Source organism: Aphis gossypii, chromosome 2, assembly GCF_020184175.1.
Source record: "Aphis gossypii isolate Hap1 chromosome 2, ASM2018417v2, whole genome shotgun sequence".
NCBI classification, from domain to species: domain Eukaryota; kingdom Metazoa; phylum Arthropoda; class Insecta; order Hemiptera; family Aphididae; genus Aphis; species Aphis gossypii.
In genome coordinates, this window is record NC_065531.1 from 26,958,897 (window position 1) to 26,982,580 (window position 23,684).

At 23.3% G+C, this 23,684-nt stretch overlaps 2 protein-coding genes across 2 annotated transcripts in view; both read right to left on the minus strand.

Annotated features, from left to right (window-relative positions):
- The window catches only part of LOC114131900 (branched-chain-amino-acid aminotransferase, cytosolic), a 484,947-nt gene that overhangs the window by 91,294 nt on the left and 369,969 nt on the right, over nt 1–23,684 (minus strand). The gene's annotated exons all lie outside the window — the stretch shown is intronic.
- LOC114131917 (protein yellow) lies at nt 1,572–14,192 on the minus strand. Its single transcript, XM_027997261.2, has 5 exons — nt 14,042–14,192; nt 13,735–13,941; nt 4,202–4,387; nt 2,764–3,051; nt 1,572–2,204 (listed from the first exon to the last, which is right to left on the minus strand). The coding sequence occupies exons 1-5, from the start codon at nt 14,064–14,066 to the stop codon at nt 1,639–1,641; spliced, it is 1,272 nt and encodes a 423-aa protein (XP_027853062.2). The 5' UTR covers nt 14,067–14,192; the 3' UTR covers nt 1,572–1,638.

Consider the following 23,684-nt stretch of genomic DNA (forward strand, 5'->3'; position numbering starts at 1 on the left):
ATTGCTTCAATTAAGCTATAGATCGACGAAAAACATAGGTAATAAATTCTCGGTTTGGTTGTAAAGTATATTGATTATTTTTCTAATAGAGTGGCCTATTTCTTTTAAATATGTCTAACTAATTTCTGAAACAAGAGTCAAAGGATGCAGATTTCTTACTACTTATCTAAATGTTTTGTCAAATTAAAGTTAGGTTAATAAAATTCATTTCATCACGCATCGTTTTCATGTAGAAAATTAATTTTTGTTCAGTAGTTTTTTGGAGTATTGGGTTCGAATTTAAGGTGTGTAAAAATTGATTTACAACTAAAACTGTCGGGACCAATTAAATGTGAAAATACATTTCGTAATTCGGAAAAGTTTATTTCGCCTTTAATGGCTATTATACCGGTGGAAAATTTTCTTTCCTCTGTGAATATACGGAAGAGTGTTGTTACTCCTGGCTTTGTGTATTTAAATCAATTTGATTAGGTATCAATGTTCCTCTGTTTACAATATCAATAAAGGCGGTCGGCTCTGGAACACGCTCGGTTAGGGTAGAGTATCGGTTTGAATAGATAAAATATTTTGTTTTCTTGGGAGTGGTAGTGGTAGAGGTAGTCATTTTTTTCGGTAATATTTATTTATTGTTTTTAGATCGTAGTTTATTGAGAATTATTATTGTTCTTTATAGATAATATAGTTTTGATTACTTATGGTTGTTAACTATCATAATGTGTGATACGGTTCATTTTGATTTTGAAATATTGTTAGCTGGTATAATGAGTTTATCTTATCTGAGTAAAAAGGTCAACATGTGAAATGGTGATTTGAGAAATGTTAAATTTGTTATATATTTTTCAGTTTATATTATATTAAATTAAAATTACCATTTCTCGGAAGTATGACGAAAATTGGACGAGGAAATGCTAAATTCTTGTACTGATTTAAAAAGTGCATCGATAAGTATAACACTCGATAAATTCTGTTAAGATTATATACGTTAAACTCAACATTTTACATGAGTAATAGTAATGATTGCGCACTAAATGACGAATGAGTGTGAACTGCAAATTTAATATGGTGTTATTATATTTTTTTTGTGTGGACTATTATAGGTACATTATAAATATACACTAAAAATATTGTTCTTATGAACAAAAAAATTACACAACAATTTTATAAGAGCAGTATATTTTTATTTAAAATAAATAATTATTGTTTGTACATATCTGTTGATTATTTGATACAGAAATATTGAATTATATACACTATAATTTTATAATGTACAACTTTAAATTTACTTTTAAGCTAAATAATTTTAAAAAGTAAATCGTGGTTACACTACAGCAAGATATTTACAAAATAATATTATTGAAATATTATTTAATACTAGGTTAAAGTATTTTTGTGGTTTTAATTTAAGTTTTTAAGTGTATTTAGTAATACATTTTTGATAATAAATAAAAATAAATACAGTAAAATGTACAATGTTCAATACTTTTTGTTTTATACAATTTTAAATGAACATTTGATAGAAAGAAACATTTTCCACTTCCCACTGGTTATCTTCTAATAACTTTTTTTTTAAATTAATTTATTTGTATTATAATGGATATTATACAAAATGGATATTGAAATGGTTTATTTTTTTTGTTTTTAATATACATTAGAGGTGACATAATTTGACTGTTCGTGTGGAGTATAAGGGATATTGTTTGCACAAACTGTACCAGCCAAAGCCGTATCGGCAGGTGCGTAGAAAATACGGAAGTTGATATCATTGAAGTTCAGTTTTGACAATAAATGAATGGGCATTCTATCAGAAATAACCCAAAGGTTGTTTAACGAATCTACTTTGACGTCACTGGGGAAAATCAAAGCTTCGTCATCCACATCTATAATTCCCAAATTTTTAGGTTCATATGGAAGTCTAGAATTCCAACAGCCTACAGCATTACGGTCGATCAAATTGAAGTAAAGAATTCCATCATCGTGCATGTAGTGTGCAGTAATGTGACCACCAGCACCTCTGGATGGTAGTACAACGAAATCGTGATATATTTCTTCAGAGGTGAGTTTGGGATTACGTAAAATTTCTGTAGAAACGGCAAACTCACGGTTGCTGGCTAGTGGGTGGAAGAATAATAATCGGAAACCACTTTCAGTTATTGGTGATAACGTAATTCCAAATATTCCCTCTTCTCCCCATTGGAAGTTGATACCTGAAAATTTATAATATGCAAATAAAAACAAATGTACTCAACTATGGAAATAAGTTTTTCAATAATAAGTAAAATATTCTTCGAACCTTATGTTTTAATATTTTTATAAAATAATACGTTTTAGACCAATTGATATAAACCATAAATAATTGAAAATATGAAAACATTTTTTATTTTTATTAATAGTTACGTGTATTGAATATAATGTTTAAGATTAGAAATTCTGATCAGAAATAAGAAAACTTAATTAACAATTAAACATCTTATTTTGAAACTTTCAATGGAAAAAAAAACTTTTACATTTTATAAGTTAATTAAGAATTGTTATTTTATTTTAAGTTTCAAGCAGAACGAAAAAGTTATTAATATTATGATGTGTTTCTTTTATAGGTTTTATCAAAAAAACACTGTTTTTGACTGTTAATATTAAATAATTTAAACATCAATTTAAATAGGAAATCAACTTCAAATTTTCAAATGTAAGTAAATAAATATAATTTATTCAATGTATTAACTAAAACTAAACATTTAAGGCATTAGAAAAACATTTAATGTTTACCTCCGATATTATAATCTCCCGCTAATGGGTCAGGCATCAAAAAACTGTGCGTATGCCTCCACGATGTGTTTAATTCCCAGCTGTAAGATATTAGACCGTAGCCCAGCTCATCAGATGCGTACAAAAACGTGTCATCGCATCCTTTAGATCCAATATCAATAGCGATATTAGCAATGAATGTACGATCATTTGTATCTTCTGGTCTTAAATTGTATTTCCTTAATACTTTGTCTGTGGTTAAATCAAATACGTGGATAGCGTATGGACATACTTGCTTTGTTGTATTACCTGTTAAAAAAAAAAAAAAAAATCAATAGAGAATGTTATTAGGTATACTTGTAGATTATATTTAAAACGTTACTTCTTGACCATTTATAAATAATTTGTAATAATTTAATTTAAAACTGCATTAATAACTTATTTGTTGTTAAAAACAGAGAATATTTAAACATTCAAAACGGTTCAGCTTACATTAAACCGTTATGGATTTTATTAATGAAACGTAATTTAAGAAAGATACCGGCAGACTGCAAACCCTATTGCAAAAACTTGTTTGAAAATTTAGTCTCTCATAGGGAGAAAATACATTTTCTACCCGTTAAGCAATTGTTCAATCCAATTATTTGGCGTAAGGCCGTACCACCTGATTAATAAATTAACAGCCATCAATTTCGTTGCCCAACGAGATGAGGGATGATTGTTCATGGATAGTAACTTGGTTACTACTTTATTGTCCTTCCCCCATACCATAGTTTTCTTTCTAATTCTTTTTCGCCCATGTATCTAAGATGTTTGTGTATAAAAGTGAACGGACTTAAAGCGAATAACAGTGTTAACGCAATCTTAATATCTGCGTCCTCGACGTGAAAAACTGTTGGCTAACTAATACCGTCATTATGTATGTTGTGAATAGCTGAGGAAATATTATACAAACCATATATGGCTCAAAAAAACATGCTGAAAAACGAATAGAACTGTGTAAATAAAAAATGCATGAACAATGATCATAATATTATTATTAACACAGTTAATATGAAAAAAAAAATATAGTCAAGAATCGTGTGATATTGAATAAGAAATATAATGATTGCATTTTTATACAGATTCTTTAAGAAATAAAGCTACTACAAATGTAAACACTTGTCATGTGTCATATAATTTTTTTAAAATATGTTTATAACAAGTTTGCTAAATATTATGTCACAATGTCTATCTTGAATTTTATTTAATGACATAGGATTTGGGTTAACTAAACGTGGCATATTCCAATTGGAATTGAAATACTTAATTGTTCATAATTTTAAATATACGCGAATAATATGACGTAAATATGGCACTTAATATACGTAATATGCTGATATATTTAAAATAAATATAATTTTTTTGGTTAAATCTTTCTATTTCTGTCGAATTAAAAATTTATTGAAATTAAACTTACCAATTCCAACAGTTCCAGAATCCAAAACCCAAAGTCTGTTACAGCTGTCAGCTTTTACTCTGTAGGTAGTTGTCAAACCATCACAGTTTCCCTCTCTATTGTATGCCCAATTTGGGTATGGTGTCAATTTTGGTGATTGGGTTGAACTTACGTCCAATGGTATGTAATTTAACGTAGATGGAACTCCTAAAATAAAAAAATAAAATAATCATAATAAGAAATAATATTAATTACAATACAAACAATAAATCATGATAAAATAAATAATAGTTTTTATTTTTCGAATAATATATTCATATTATGTTCATAATCTTCATGATCAATTGACATTATCTTTTAAAAACATTACCGACGTAAAAAATTATTTGAATACCCTCAATAAATTTAACATAATCTCATATTATAGTTGTATGATTGTATTAAGTATACCTACCATAAAGATAAATAAATATGCAAAGTGCGTGATTAATATTCATTAAAAATAGTTATTCTATTATAATCATATTACTAAACTAGGTAACGAAAAACCAATTAACGTTGAAGGAATTATTTAATCATAATAATTATATATTGTTGAAATGTTATTAATATTTGTAACTACATATTATTATATTATAATTAATATATGCAATTACATATTATTATATTATTATGATTTATGTTGATGTTTGAGTAATTGATTTTATTATACAACCATTGGTATCTATATTTTTTTTTTTGCATTGAAATAAGTAATACGTAGTCTAAAATGTAATATTGATAATAAAATAGATATTTTAATCTCTTTTATCTGTAATTTTGAATTTAATTAATTTATTATTATTTTTTTTTAAGAAGATACCAATTTATGATATTAAATATTGAATCTGTATATTTTATTTTAAGATAAATTTCAATAAATGACAACGTTATCAGTTATTTTACATTTTTTATAACAATCGGTTATGATTAATTGAATATATTTTGTAAATACAATTTATTCCACTACAGAAATATTTGCTAAATTACCGACTTTAATTGAATTATTTTAGTTTAGTTATATTATTAAAATTCACGAAATATAAATGCTGTAATGTTTTCTAAATATTGTAGTCAACCATATTAGATTCATCTGATTGTCAGAATAATATAAATATATTATTGCCAAAGTTTGTGAGGTCTGTGGTAGGTATACAAATCAGCCACGATAGCCAAGGAGATTTTGATCTATTGTCTGGTCTCTGGACAAATTAGGAAACATCGAAAATGGACCCACTAAATCGACCAATTAGTGCGGGTCGCGTGTAAATACTGTAAACCTATTCAAGCTATGCTATTTTCAGAACCAGCTCCCGTTCGTACGACGAACAAACACATTTTACTGTGACCAGGAAACGGATGTACGTGTTTTTCCATGCATCGAATTGTTTGTGTTTCTCGGAAAGGTTAAAATGTTTTTAAACTATTTTAAAGGTTTCATTGATCCAAACCTTGTTTTCAATTCACCACGAAGTGACAACGAACAAAATGAATTGTTTATCGAGGAAACAATTATGTGTTAAGCTAAACGGGTTTTACTGTAATATGTCGATGATACTAAAGAGAACAATACTGTAACCTTTTAGTAATTTATTTAATATTTTGCTTTTCTCTAAGTGCTTTTCAAACATAGTTATAGCTAACCATTTATACATATTGTATTCATAGGATATGAAATACCTTGTTTGATCTGAAGGTAATAAATAACCGTTTTAATTTCTTAATGACTAGACATTTGAATAACATTTAATTGATAAATTATGGAGAATATCTCTAAAAAATTAATATAATATCATATATTTGTTTAGAGACCAAATTTACTGTTTAGCTTGTTTATTCTTTTAAATTGTTTTGCAAGAATAATAAGATGAACACAAATATTTGATGTTTATAATAATAATAATACACTTTTGACACTGGAATTTTTTTGGAAAAAATCGAGATTATGATTAATTAATAATATAATCATTGATGAAAAACCAACTACCGAAAAAGTTCAATGAAGCAGTTCATTTAGTTTGTTCAATTATTAGATTATTACCTATTTATGTATTACCTAAATTCTTTGAATTTATACTTATAAAAAAATATTATTATTATAAATATTATTGGTCAATACTAAAATTGTCATTGTATATAAATATTATATATGTATTTATATTTTACGATAATATAAATCATTTAAATATGCATCGAAATTGTGTATTCAAATCATGTGCTTTAGTAGATTTTGGGTATGTTGTGACTTTGGGAATCACGTTTGTTGACTGTAAAAGAGGAAAATTCATGCATACTGTTGTCATTTCAGAATCATCTACGTTTATTGAAAATATGTTACTTCTATTTTACTACTTTAGTTATCAAGATAAAAAGCATTTCTCTATTATCAATTTTTCTATTTATAAGAAGATTAAAATAAATATCAACATAATCTTAAAATTAAATTTTAAAAAAAATTTATAATTCCTACAAACTCATCGTTTCTATTTTGAATAAAAAGCGAACTATGATTATGACTTAAATTTAAAATATCCATTTGATAATAAATGGATTATAATAATTATATTATTAAACTGAAAAATATGGACAATCATTTATCATTTATTTAATTTAATTTTATCAGCTAATTTCATAAATTAATTATTAGAAATAAAAAATAAAATTATTTTACAAAATTAAAAATGTATGCTGTGTTATATTAATTTAAAACTTCTTTGAATTCGATAAAAAATATTAATAGAATATTAAATTTTTTATGTATATATTTCAATAATGAAATGATTTTTGGTTATTAAAATATAATAAATAATAAATATAGGTAGGTATTAAGTATATGAATAGATGCATAATATACTGTACAAGTCAACAAAAAAGTGTTAAATTTTACTTCACTGTCTTATAAGTTATAAGTAATAAAAATGGAAAAAAAAATAATGCATACATTATAAAGTCAATGAGGAGAAAAAGTGAGAGGTCACTAAGAAAAATACCTAAGTTTAAGCGGATAAGAATATTGTTTGCAAAAAGCAAGTTTTTCAATTGCTAGAGGGGTATTGGTTTAGCGTAAAAAGCATAGGATGCAAAAATAATTATCTCGGTAGTAAAAACTTGAACGGCAAACAATGACAGCTCATAATTTTTAGCGCCTCTGCCAAAAGTTTTGGTGTTTCTGAATGGGAGAAAGCCGAGAAAGGACGCTGCTTTGTTGCGTTAATTATACAGTCTTAACAACAATAAAACAAAATGTCTCTGCCAATAATTTGTTCAAGAAATTACATACAAATTAATTGAATACCAATTTGTTCCAATTGTAATTTTGTTAATAAATGTAACTTACTAACTATTATACTCCTACATAAAACAGGAAAAAAAGAATTTAACTAAATAAAATATATTACACCTTTGAAATATTTATGATAAAAAATTATACCAATGTATAATTAACATTACTTAGTCAGAAATTATTTAGGTACACCAGAAAGAATTAAAATAAATTTTGATGTAATAAATAAGCTATATGAATTAATATTATCATCATAATACTTATTTTTATTTATAAATGTCATAGAACTTAATGTTAACGATTTGGTAAAAATCAAACAAATATTTTCAAATTATAAAAGTTCATTAAAAACATAAATTGTCATCATTAAATAGGTAATAATATACAAACGTTTAAAAAAAAAAAATGATATTTATATAGATTAGAAAAATGTACCAATTAAATATTTTATACATAATGCTGTCCATGATTTTTTTTATAAATAGTTTATTTTAATAAATAAGTTGTGTAATATTTTTCTATCTGAGCAACGAGCATGCAGTTATCAGCGCTTTTAGTTTGGACGACGTTTTCACTCGTTTCTTACTTTACTTTTTAGATTATTGTTTCTTCGTAAACGCCAAAAACATCGTGCCCACCTCTTCTACAGTTTTGACACTGTTACCGAATTTTGATATTTTGTAATTGGAATTCTTTTAAAAACTATGAACTGTTTTTCGTTAATAACGCAATGTCAGATTTTTGAAAATTTCAGCATTTTTGATTATATTACATAACGAAAGTTGTACTTGAATACTTAAATACTTATAAAAAATAATTATGCCTTTAGGAGTAAGACTATTATTTATTTAATAACCATGTTATGAACAGTAGAATTTTAAGGAAAATATATGTTTTCAGCATTTTATTACGAATTTACCTTTTATCGTATAATTGATCAATTTGTACAAAAAATCAATATTATTTCATATACTTTTATATAAATGCAATCATTATAGCTGCTTTAATATAAAATGACAAATTTATAACAATATTAAACAACAATAAAAATAATATTGAAATTAAATTTATTGTGTTTCCGTTATAAATATTTTAACACAAACTACAGAACTATTATATTTATTTATATAATATGTTATCAATGGGCATTTATTTTTATATTACAATAAAAAAAATAAAAATTGTTTCAATGTTGAGGTTAATATATGTAGGTTAATATATATTTTATTAATATAATGTGTGTTAAAAACTTAAATAATTAAAATAAAAAATGTTTTTTAACATAAGTTTTTAAATTTGCATTAATAATATTAAAAAAACAAAAACAAAAAGTACTAAACGTATACGTATACGAATAATTGCATGTCCATATTATGTAAAAATAATGACATATTTACAATATGGATCAATCATAAAGGGATCATAGAAATCGCATGGATATCTATAGGACAATTATAGGTTAGTGACGGTTGAATGAAACTTTATATAAAATAAAGATCGTTTGAACTCTTTATTTTACGCTTTAGGTTACGAATCATCTAAATTCAACTACATTAAAAGTTATAATATATTTATCAGAGCATTCAACTTGCATGTATCTATAATCGTAAATCGAATAGATTTTTTTTACAGATAAATGTTTCTACCATAAGTGTCTATGTAGCATTCAATATCTAAGTAGAACGTTTGCTGATTAGTAAAGAAATAAAAAAAAGTAAGATATTAATAATTTTAATGAATGGATACATGAATAATATTAAATGATAAATTTAGAATTCTGTTAACAGAAAATAATATATTTAAATTAAAATACTTTAAATTTCTCAATTTTGTTTATTTTTAGTATCATTAATTTACATTATATGCAATATGCCAACTATAAAGCGATTTATTTTGTGATTTAGTACACCTTACACTGAATTATATAATGATAAACAAATACTCGAACAATGATGTCGTAAGAAAAATACCAGATTAAATTTAAATAAAAAGTAAAATAAAATAATTAACTATTGATGTATCTCTTCATATGAATACTGTTGGCTCATTTAAAAATTATTTCACTATAATTGTATTAGCGATTAGATAGTTATGGAGTAATACCTTTCTTAAAATGCATCTTTACTAGGATTTAGAAGGTACATAATTTGTACGAAATTGTTTATATGATGATAAAATGTGCAATATGTAATTTTACACCAAGTTACCTGAAAACGATTTTCAATCTAGACACGGCATACTAACCACTTGTGGTCGAAGGTCAATTAAACTACTCGGCCTGAAGCAATGACAACATTATACCTCCAGACTTAAATTACATACGATTTATGTACTACAGAATTTTGGTAGGATCTATTAGTATAAATTCTATGACAAAGATCGAACCCTTTCATTTTTAAAGTACATGATTCTTTTTTTAATAATACTCTCATTATTATCCACAGTAATTTTCATCATAATATCAAAGTAAAATCAAGGTTGTAAGATTACAATTTAAGAAAATAATTGATCTAAGGGAATTTAATTCTTGTTTTTTCCCCTTAGTTCGTATAATTATACTGATACAAGATTAGTTTTTTTTGTCGTCTGATTGTACGTCTAGTAGTTTGTGCAATTGGTCCTTGTTTTTTCACGATTAAACTTGACCCGAGTATATAAATGGTATATATTTGGTATATTAATATTTTGTTTTACTACAATGATTTTATTATATGCATACAATACAACTTAATGAGTCTTGAATATAAGTTCAGAATTTTCGGAATTCACGATAGTATGAAAATATTTATATTCAAAGTTATAATAGAAATATTTTATGTAAGATTCTTTAATCGAAAAATATGATTGAGTTTGAGTTAAAATTGTTTCTAAATTTTACATTTTCTATGTCTCAATATTAATATTGGAATTATATTGCTATATTTGCTATATTTTTATTATAATAAAATAAATAATAAATATTATAATATATATAGGTATTGGTAATGAAGTAATAAGTATATGTTTAGCAAATGAGAAAATTATATTCATTTAAATTGATTTTTAAAGGTGTGATTTTAAATCATATTGACCGTGTTATATCTGCAGTGAAAAATTCAACTTAAGTAGAAAAAAAGTCACAGTTACATTATTCTTGATTCACTAAATCTTGGTGCATAAATAATATATCCAATTAAGTAAAAAAAATAATGCCTATAATGCAAGATTAGTTCTATATTAATTTTATAATTATAGTTTGATTTTTATATATCTTGAGTACACATGAAAAATTATATTATCGTGGTAAATAGGTGTTATAGGTAATATTTTAGAAAATGTATAGAGGTATACAATCTCATTTAAGTTTTTGAATAAATAATAAATACTTGAATGATTACAAATTTAATCAATATTAAATTAATATTCTTTAGGTATCTTATTTAATATCGAATATTACAATTTATAAATTAAAAAATTGTCTCATGAGATATCATTTTTTTTTCTACAATAAATTTTTCTTTTTTTTTTAAAAGTAATTCAAAACATGTGAAAACTAAAAAGTTTGTAAAATAATGGATAACTCGATTTAAAACCCATAGGATATCCCACGATTGATTGTACCATTAACAAGTCCTGAAAAATCGGCAACGAAGCTATAATAGGGGCTCATATATATTGTTTTTATTTTTTTTCTCGTATTCCTGAATGATTCCTAATGGTTTTTATGTGTAACTTAATTTTTTATTTATCCAATGAATACATTTGTCAACATTTCAAAAGTACCATAAAAAAAAAAATAATAAATAATAATAATAATTATAATAAATTCTATTTTTGCATGGTATAATATATAGCTTAATAATTCAAAATATAAATAACCAATGAAGAAATTCAGCAATTTATTAACTTAGTTTAGTAAATTATTTACGAACATATTTTCAATTTAACATTAATATTGGCAAGTATTGTAATGACGCGAATTATGAGAAACAGGCTCACAAATAGGCAATTCATTTATTTAAAAATTAGTTGTTCATATTGATTTTATAAAAATAAAACATTGGTAGACAAAAAAACATTAATGATAATAAATATTATTTTCAATTTATATACATAAATTTTTTTTTGATTTTGTATTTTAAAAACAAACTGTTTATGGCATATAAACACCGTGGTTAATTAAATGTTTTTTTATGTTAAATATGTTTTAATAACTCGCAATAATTTTAGAAAAATAATATAATTCAGTAAGGTATTATCAGTTTGGTTAAAACTACAGTAAAATTTCTCTGAATACCTACACTAATTTATAATTTTGATATAGAATTTTTTATATTTTCCAAATATACATTAAATTTAATGATAAACACGTACCGTAATTTTTTCTTAAACAAACATATATATATTTAACTTATTTAACTGATTTGAAATATAAATATAATGCTTTACACATTTTTATAATAATATTATGTACCTATTTTATCACATTATGCATTTCGTTTCAAACCATTGACATTTTATTGTGAATAGTTGTACAAGAAGAGTGGTAGTGATGTGCAAGAACAAAATTTTTAAACGCTCTTTTTATTCCAATGGCTCCAGAGAGACCTGTAGTACGGTTTTTAAGGATAAGGTAGGGTAAAAGGACATTTCCTCTAGCGTATACATTTACATTTCACTCTTGGGAAATTCACACAGGCTGTAATAAAATAACAATAGTCGAAGCATACACACACCGATCAACTCTTTTCGCCTTTACGCAAAACGATTGCTTGGAATTACATTTTTCGCCGTTTTTGAACTATAAAAAAGACATGTTTTAAAACAAACTCTTAGACTTTATAGATTTTAGAATGTTGTTTAATATTAAGAAAGTATTTTTTAATTAAAATGTTTTACAAAAAAAAAAAAAAATAATAACGATACACAATTTTTGTTTATAGAACACCTCAAAATATAAAATTGATAATTTATAGATTTATTTAAAATGTAGATACCTATTACAGCAGAAATTTAAAATAATTTAATAACATAATATTAGTAGGTAGTTCACTACTACCTCCTTGGTAATAGTTAATTTCATAACCCAAAACGAAAAACCTAGAATCACCCAATTCTTCCTTTTTTTTTTGTTTTATGTTTTATTGGACTTAATTTGTTTTGATTAGAATGTTAAAATTATTTTATGATTATTTTATAATTATTAAACTAGAAATATATATATTAAATTTTCCTGTATGAAAAAGTAATATTTTCAAGTATGCAAGTGATTTTTTTTTTTTTGTTTAAATTTAAATATAGGTACGATTAGATAATATATATAATTTTTGATAGAATAAATTTACAATTAGAGACGTATATGATGTAAAAAAAAACATATTATATAAATAATTATATTTATAATTGGTAATGAGTTATCTAACCACAAACATTTTTGAGTTACCTCAATTTTTAATTTAGATTATTTAAAGATAAATGTTAATCGTTTTATTAGAAACTACACCGTTTATGTTTTAATAATGAAATAATTTTAATTATAACATATAATTAATATAATATATTAAAGGTACTGACAACATGATTGATTATTTATCAACAACATCTCGTGTGTAGTATAGTTGAATAATTTTTCGGTATTTAAACATAAAGAAATTATCTATTTATTTTAAAATTTTTAAAAGAAGTAACTTCAATATTTCAATATCGTTCAATATTATATGAAGAATTCATTAACTAATCTTAGTTATTATTATTTTTTTTTATATAAAATGTACAGAGAATAATATTGTCATGCAACTTGATAAATTAATTTTAACTTAAAGTAGAAGTATTTGTCGAGTAGTTTTCTAGTTTTGTTTTAAAAATATTTGACAAATATATTTATTTATTAACTTAAGATCGTGATACATTTTATTTAAATGCATCTCGAAATACAATAACAACTTACACAGTTTAATAATACGTGATGAAGAAACTATAGTTTAAAATTAGATATATAACTTCATTATTAACTATCAAGCAAATTAAAAACGTTATATATGTATATTTATATATACATATTACATATATATATATAAAATAAAACTTTAAACTTGATTACATTTTTGGAAAACTTCAATAATTCAAATGATATCCATTAAACACGACAAATCGATGCAATCAACTGCAGTGTACGCGTATATGTAGTTAATTTGTTTAAATTGTATTTGTAATTTAACTATTTTAAATTAAAGTAAACATTAAAAAATATTACCGTTACTCCATCTTGGAACAGTGACGAACAGTTTATTTTTCCATACTTCGATTCCCACCGGCAAATTGTTTTCTGGCACGAATTCTCCTCGTTCTAAAGCATAACTTTTGTGTTCATCACTAGAAAATGTGTAATCTAACGATGACCATTTGTATAACTCTGTGAGTTTTTGTAAAGCTGTAGCTGAGGCTAACAGACATGAAACCACTAAAAATTATAAAAAAAAAATTATATGAGTACCTGAATGCAAATGTACACGAATTCAAAGAATTTAAATATGCTATTAAGTTACTCGTAATTTACTCACAAACTATAACCCTGTAGAGAGACATGGTTATTCTTCGTTAACGATATCGATGGCGAATAATCGAATGACCAACTCTGAGTCGTTGGCCGCTAATTTATAAGCCTATTATAGTTACAGACATTTTCAGAGAAAGTGGGAACCTGACCAGTGGTCATACGTAATAATAATAATAACTAATAAAACGTCAATGTCATTAAATACTACAGAAATGCCGACCTATTTATATATAATCACACATTTTATTTTATTTTCCACTTTGATATTATTACTAGGTACTATATTACATGTTAATTTACATTAATTAATGTAATTTATATTATGTAAATTGTTTTTCAAAAATTATTTTCTATTATAGCCTATACAAAATTATGAAAAATAAATATTTTTGATAAATTGTTGATGAATGCCTGGTTGTTCGATATTTTGGAAGTTATGAGGACGTTGTATACCCGCGTGTGTTGTCTTCGTCTTACACACGTATGAAATAGCAAATTTTCGTTCGCCAGTTTCAAAAGTATGCTGTTAGTTTTGATATTAGAGTGAATTCACCTAGGTATTTTATAAATGAAAGGTAAGATGATTATCTAAGGTCTCACGTAGTCTTTTATCGATATTATTATTTTTAAGTAACTTATGATTATTTTAAAATGTTTAAATAGTTTAAAACAATTAAATTTTAAATTTAAAAAATTAAAAATTAATTAAAATATTAATATAATTAATAATAATATTAAAAAAAATATTAATAAAATATTAATATTATTTATTTTAATTTTTTTAATTTAATTTTTTTTAATTTTTAAATTTAATTTTTTTAAATTTTTAAATAGTTTCAAAAAGGTCATAAGTTACTTAAAAATAATAATATCAATAAAAGGCTACGCGAGGCCCTAGATAATAATCTTATCTTTAAATTATATAATACCTAGGTGAATTCACTCTAATATCAAAATTAACAGCATACTTTTGAAACTGGCGAACGAAAATTTGCTATGTCATACGTGTGTAAGACGAAAACAACACATGCGAGTACAACGTCCTCTTAAGAATTATATAAGTCTTCGATAATTTAAATAATAAACATTATGCATATCATGTAGTCATTATTTTACAAACATAACATTAAAAATAAGACATTTCTTATGGTATTAAATTAGTTTATATAAATTGAATACATACCTAAATAAATGAATACCTAAACCTAATACTATATTAATTGTATCTTAGAATATATTAACTGTTGTCAGCATGGTAAGTAGGTAATAGATGGGCTGGGCATATTATATTAATGCAACATAAAAAGTAAATAAACAAAATTTATAGTTAAAAACTTAAAACTTTATTCAATTATTCGATAAAAAAAAAGTTATGCAATCTAATTTGATTTTCATTGATTTATGTACCTACCCGTTAAAATATTTAAATTTTTGTTAGGTGTATAATATATTTAGAAATTATATTAAAATGTATTCATACGATACAAATATTAATTTTTAGATTTGTGTTTTATAAAGTAAATTAATAATACATTTTAGTATTGTAATCACTAAGATCTTTAAAATAGAAGTTTCAAAGAAGATTTAGATTTTTTTTCTAAATCTCATTAGCATCAAAATGACAAAAATTGAAAATGACAACGTCAAAAGAGTTTACTGGACATATTTTTATTAAACGCCTTTCGCATTAAGTATTCAAGTACATTTAAGTATTTTAAATATTTTATTTAGGTAAAAAAAAAACTGTTATTTCATTTATGTTGGACAATTCAAAATAACTAAGAACAAATCCAGTCATTCATCATCAGGGTACCTACCAATTTATTTTTACTGTCATAAATAATACATTTTTTTTTATCGAGTTTTCTACTTACTATTTTCCAGTAACTTATTGAGGGTTTTTAATACTCTTAAAGGGATTTAATTTTTATTCATATAAAAAAAAAAAAAAATTATATGAAATATAAAAAAATGTTGTTACGTGAAAGATTTAGTATTGTTCATAATATATTTTAATAGTTTATTATATTATATATTATACATTATAAAACCAATTAAAACGTATTCAACATCAACTATTTTCACATTTATTTGTTACATTTTTTTTAAATATATCACAAAAGTTGGATATACCTACTACTAATATTAATATTAATATTTAAATAATTTTTAATTTAATTATTCAATGTGCATTGTAAATATTTTTCTCTGGAAGTATTCAAATATAATATTAATGTACTACAATCTTAAAAATACTCGTGTACTACACTATAATAATATGCATAATTAATAAATTAAATTTTACGATAAAATCATGATATTTAAATAATAATAATAATAATAATAATAAATAATACTCAAAATCAATCTGAGTCACATACTAACTTTTTAGCATAACTCGCTATTGAGTTTTTCACTATAATAAATGTGTGTACATTTAGAAATATCACATTGTATACGAAAAATAATCCTGTGTAAAGTATATGGATAGATCAAAATCTTATTGGAAAAATAAGAATTTTATAAAATCAAACTAATTTTATCTTAATTTGGTAACTGGTAAGTCAAACAAGTTATTTTCTAAAAATATCGCATATATATTACAAATGAACATCAATAAATATCCCGTAAAACGGTGTGAAAAAATTCCTTGCTCAAATTATTAGTATAAATATTTTGAAAATGTCATAACTGAATAAAAAATATTATTAATATGGCAAAAAGTTACTAAAATTGTATTTTTTAAATTATAAGAAAAATAATTAAAAACTGTTATATTACTTTTTAATATTCAATTTCATTGACATTTGAACTTGGTTTTTTTTTTATAAAAAAGCAACTAGATTATCAATATTTTTTAAATTTTGCAAGAACAATTTATGAGAACTTTTCCTGAACGATAAAAATGTTTTAAAATTAAATTGAAACGATATATATCTAAATTAATAATTGCATTAACAAAAATTATTTTAAATCAATAATGATTCATGGCAAAGTAAAACAATTAATATAAAAAATATTATATTTTATTTTATACTTCATCGATTTATTAAGAATTGTATTCTTATTCTTATTATTATTTTTTTTTTATATATAAAATACAATTTATTTATTAAACATAATAGTATTAAATAACATTAAATTTTCAACTATATAAAATATTTACATTTATTAATGATTAATTTTTAATTATTAATCTTGATAGCTACATAATTCACAAGTGGTGAAATAGTATCATGGTCGCCAGTCGAATAACAGAAAGGTATTTTGCAGACATGTAATATAAAAAGTAATGCAGGTCAAATGAGTACGTAGGCATCATAAATACTTTGCAACTAAGAATAATTGTATTTCATTGCCAAATATGTTAATATTAGTAGGTAACTTACATATTATTGTGTAATAAAATAAATACATGGATATTAAATGTGGAGTTCTTAGTGATAAAATGTAGTCATATATTAATATTGAAATTTAGTTTTCAATTATCGGAAATATTTATTTTTAGTAGTAAAATATAATATCATATTAGTATGCGGTTCTATAACACGTACATTATGTACCCGATCATTGCGTTATTAGAAGTAAAATGTGAAAAAAAGTAAAAAAAATAAATTTGTGTATAGCTTAAGAAAATGTATATTTTAATATCACTGTCTAGTGTCTACATAATTAAATTAAATAAATTATAATACATATCTATTAAATTTATTAGAGAATAAACTATAGGTAATAATATAGTATTTATGATCATTTTTTGATATGTATATCATAAATAATTATGATTAGTGAATGAAATGTATGGTATTATACAGAAATATAAATTTTGCAGAATGGTTGTTGGTTTATTTATATTTGGAATACAAAGTGATGTGATACTTTTAAGTGAATATAAATCCATAGAAAATAGACGATTTGGAAACGAGTTTCTTTAATTACAGAGTATAATATATTTAGTCTCACAAATATTTGAAAAGTTGTGTTATGAATTTTAGTGTACATTAATTATCATAAAAATTACTAACAGTTATCTCTGATGTTAATGATTGGAAATTAATATTTACTATAATTTTTTAAATATAATACAAAGGATAAGCCACAAAAAAAAAACAGTTTCTCGCTCCACTGTAAACCAAATAAAATAAAAATAAATAAAAATTGAGCATAACATTAAAGAAATATATTCCACGTATAGTACTGAAAAATATTGGTACCTATCTTTTTTAACTTCACTTTTTTTATTAAAAAAAAAAAAATGTAATTTCATTGCAATGGTCCTTGATGCAAATAAGAACTTATATATTAACAAAACAGTGATGTACTATAGAAAAATCTTTTCAATTTGTGTAAATATATGTAGGTTTTTTTTAATATATACACGTGTAATATAAATAAATTATTTATATACCTAATTGATAAAATCATCTAAATTTATTTTATTGTGTTTATAGTACATACATACATTATTTTAATTGTATAATAATATATTATGGTGTATTATAATGTATTATACAATATAAATATAAAACCAATTTGCTTTATGGATGTTGCCGATATTGATAACTATTGTTAACACTAATTTTGAAAAGAGATAATATCAATGTTTCTGTTTAACAATAATTTAGTTTTATTTTGTTTTTTATTTAAGATTGGATCTTATAATGTAAAAAATGCCAAGCAAATATTCGTTATATAAATATCTAATTATTGATATGCAGCTTTAGAAATGATTAATATAGGTGTAATATTATGTATATATATATCTTTTATATATTTAAATTTTCTTCGTTAAAAAGAAAATATATAAACAATAATAATATAAATTGGTAGCATTCATAGATATATATAACCAACACAAATAAAAACAGGAAGAATTAAGCTGGGATTTTATACGAGAAAAATTATTCAAATTAGATTAAATTGCTATTGAGTTATATTATTTTAAGTCATTCTGGGTACCTACCTAATACAAATGGAAAAAGTAAAAAAAAAAAAAAAAATGAATAGAGAGTACACTAAAAGGATCGACATCGTATGGTTGGAGCTTTATTCTAACCTCAGCTGCCTTGTTACAAATGGAAAAGGGGATTAATAAATATTTATGACATTCCTCTTGGGAAAAAATGAACAGGTGAGTTACAACAGGACGAATAATATTTCTTATTATCGGTTTATATTCATAATTAATAATAATACGGTTAGTCATACCAGCTAACTGTATTAAAATATCGTGTTGTATTAGAGATTACCATTAAGCAACATAATTTAAAATTCTCTTGGGCTTACCAAATAATGATTATGATTTTTTTTTAGAAAAAAGAGTTTGCAAAATTATTCAAAATTTTTATTTTAGTTTTTAAAATTTTCTTAAGAATTATCTACATTTTTTTGTCAGTTATTTAGTCTTAAAACGTTTTTCTATCAATAAAAAACATATATTGAAGTAAAAATACGAAAAGAAAGACATATAAATAGAAAATATATAAAAGTCAAAGTCCGAACTCAAAGTTCGGAGAATATTGACTATAGCAGAATAAATATTGAAAATTTCATATTAAAATATTACCTTCACTTATTATAACTTTTATATAGATTACTATTAATAATAGTTATATGACTAATATTTACTCATAATATTTGTATAAAGTTATGAATCAGTGGAAATTTTAAATTGAATACATATTAACCTTGTCTAGTATGATATATATTTTTAAGTTCTAAGCAGAATATCTTATAATGATGTGTGTTCGTTAAATTTTTTATGAACGAAGACATGAAGATCAAAGCATTTTTCTACTACTTCTGATAGTAAGAAAAATCTTTCGAACCGACGGATTGTGGTAACAAATTGGATCTAGTTGGTACTTTGGGGAGTCGAAAGTAAATAATTTCAGTAGCTTACAAGATAATCGAAATAAGCAACAACAAAAAAGGTAGGCTAGTGAATACCGCTTTCCTTTACAGTAAGTGTCAAGTGGGTCACTGTAATGAATGTGTTGAATTTGAATTCAATAATCAATCAATGTATATGAAAAACGATTCTGAGCAGAGACAGACCGTTCAGTTATATAACTTAGTATATTTCGTGATATTGCTATTAAAAAGTATTTGTTTTACGATTGGTATTACGGTAGGTACATTGAGAATTAATAATACTATTAGTATTTAATTAAAATAGTAAGATATATTTAAAATATTATATTACATTATTGTTACAAACTTTTGAGTCAATACCACATAACCATGAAACACCGTGAATAAGTTGATGCTAGAAATAGGTTTAGGTCAGATCTCCGTCAAACACCACTTACATATCTAACAAAATGAGTCATTTGATCAGTTGTTTTTGGCAGTTATATAATTATACCAGTGTATAATATTTTCTGTAAAAGACGTTTGGCGGGTTCGTAGTTTAGTACCCCCAGATGTAATTTTTATTTATGATACAAATAATTTATTCAATACTACTTATACTATAATATTATAATAACTCTTAGTTATCTATTTTATTTTTATTATACACATTTTTATAATAATTTTGGTTTATTCATTTTATTTATTATATTGTATGATTTATCCTTGTTCACAACTTTTTTTCAATGAGTAAATATTTTTAACACAATATACATTATACACATAATATATGTATAATTCATAAAAATATAAAACCTACATTCTATTTATGTCTTTATTTTTTTTTAGAACTATTTATTTGAAGTGCAGTATGTATATATTGAAAAACATATTAGTTAACCTCACATCATTTGAATTATGTCTAAAAAAAATAATCGATTACTTATTAAATATATAATTTTAAGTTACCACTGATTGCGTTACCAAAAATTAACCCCTGCAATCAAAGTTGGTGTTAAAAATAGAAATCTTTTACTGGATATTCAATCAGGATATTATTTATAATATTTACACTTACTATTGGAAATGTGTGTTTTATAATATAATTGTATAAGAACTTATAAAAGTGTAGGTAAAACTAGTAATAATCTAAAAATCAAAAATTGTATGTATATATGATTTTGAAACTGACTTATATGTTATAATTTAGTATTTTATTTATTTTAAATACATTTATTAATTAAAAAAACTGTAATAATTTTTAAAACAATTGTTTATAAATTGTACATTTATTATAAATTATATTGCATCACGTATATTTTATGTTATATTACGTATATTATAAATTATGGTAGTAAAAATAACAAACCGTCGATAAATATAATATTTTTACAAAATGTTTGTTTAAAAACTTATAATAATTTGGTAATTTCAACCAACTATGGATTTTACACATAATAACTATTCAAACTTCAAAGCTAAAAATATATATTTTGCAGTGTTATAAAAAAAATATAAATTTTTTTCTTAAAATATATTTGTTTATTACTGTTATTTATTATTTTTTTAAGCTTTATTTTAACCCTTAATAGGCTTATGTAAATAATTCATTTGGAAATGTATCCTAACAAATATCAATATAAAAAGTTGTCTGATTGATGAGTTAACTTCCATTAATTAATTGATTTTAAAATTTAATAAGAACCATTTAGAAATATAGTATTGTATTCTTCATACCAATATAAAATGAAAATTATCTTTTTTCTATTTTTTTACCTAGTAATTACTTAAGATTATTGATGTCCACTAAAATATATTTTTTTTAGTACCATTTTAATATTATTAATTTTTAGCCAGCAATTTTTTTCTAACCATAATAATATGTTCTCTTCAGTGAGGTTTGGTCATACACGAGTGCAAACGACGCACTGCAGTACATAGTCTAGATACAATTGATTAACAATTCAGTCATAAAACTCGATATATCTGTACCACATTCAATAGAAATGTTTATAAAAATATACTACCAAAATATAAATCGTTTACGACTTTTACCATTAACTAAATCTTTATATTTTAGTCAAATAGTTTTAGTGGTAAATATAGGAATGTAATCATACATATTTTGAAACCCGTAATGACTAGGTTACATCATTGTACATGAATCTAAAATATATTAAATAAAAAGATGAAATATTTGAACAATATATTAATATTCATATTATTTAGTAAATAATATTCTAATCAATATTCTGAAAATAAAAATAAATTTATACTTTTAATAAAACCATTTAAATGTTTAATTTTTAGTCTAGAAATGAAAATTGGTTTTACTTTATAATTTTTTCTTACCAGCAATCACTTATTTAAGCAGATAGTTGAAAAAACAAAAAACTATCAAGCCTTACTTTATACATGGTTAGAAAATTAATACAGACTGAACTCCAAAAATCATAAATAAGATAAACAATGTAAAGAAAATAACCAATATCGAACAGAACCCACTAATTTTATATAAATGTAATAAAAAGATACATCGAAAATTCTTAATTATGCATTTATACAATATTTATAACTATACAGTAGTAAACAAAAGTATGAATGTAGATAATTTTTGAAAAAAAAAAAATGAGAAAATTTTTATAAGTCAAAATGTAAGATACGTAAGTAATCAAAAATATAATATGGGTACTGGGTAGTAGCTAGAAGGACCAGTTTTCATATAACAATTCCATGGTCGTTTTATTAAGAGTTTTTCCAAAAAAATAAAAATGTGTGAAATTGTAAGGTCATGTATGGGATCCAATTTTTTAATATTAATATTTATGTGTATATAAATGTATAAATGTAAGATAAGCATTTTTCCTTGAGACACCTTATTCTCAGTTACAATATGCTATCTAACTAACGAAACCATAGTATTATAATTTACACATTTTCAATAACAGGATTTTATAAATTAAATACAATTATAACTTATAATTAGTCATAACCTTAATTTTAAATTATTATAATGTACTTATTTAAATCAATTGTGTGAAAAAAAATGTGAGGTTTGTTGGTTCTCAAATTGACATTATAACAATATATTTTGAAATTTGGTAAAATCACGCTGTTTTACGATCGATTTTGAATATTTTAGACTTTAGTGTATAATTTTGTTATTGAGTAAGTCACTGCTGTAATGTATGTGAAATTATTGAATATTTAAAATATATTTGTATTTATGTATATTATTATTATTATTATAGAATTTTCTTAATTTTTTAGATTAAAATATTTATTAGCAAAAATATTGCATGTAATATAATATTACCTATACGTTATGTATTATTTATTATATATTACCTACCTTATAATAATATACCGTATAATATAACAGTGTTATTAAGTTCGTGGACTGTGGTATACAAATTGTATAGGATTAGAAAATATTTTTAGAAATTTCATTGTGTGTAAAAAAAATATATATATAATTAAGGTAATGGAAAAAAAAGGGTACATAGGTAACTGCTTTTCTGTACATTAATTATAGAATATATCTCGTCATTGAGGATAGTTATTCACTAAAATAAATATATTAAATTTGAATTAAATAAGAAAATATTGCATACAAAAACAAATTTTTAAGTGAAGATGGTCTATCAAATAATTGTGTACCTTTAAGTTCCGATTAGATCACCAGAAACAACCCTCAAAATTAAAAATCGAAGAATTTTTAATGCTTCAAAAGATAATGACAAACGAAAAAAACATACAAAATTTTAAAACTAATACATGCATTGCCCCTCTCA

Bases quoted from the DNA above. Each gene is read 5' to 3' on its own strand.
- LOC114131917 (XM_027997261.2), bottom strand. From the start codon at position 14,066: ATGTCTCTCTACAGGGTTATAGTTT. The intron at 4,388-13,734 runs GTAATATTTTTT...TTTTTATTTTAG, and splicing joins TGTTCCAAGATGGAGTAACG to GAGTTCCATCTACGTTAAAT. The intron at 2,205-2,763 runs GTAAACATTAAA...ATAAATTTTCAG, and splicing joins GGGAGATTATAATATCGGAG to GTATCAACTTCCAATGGGGA.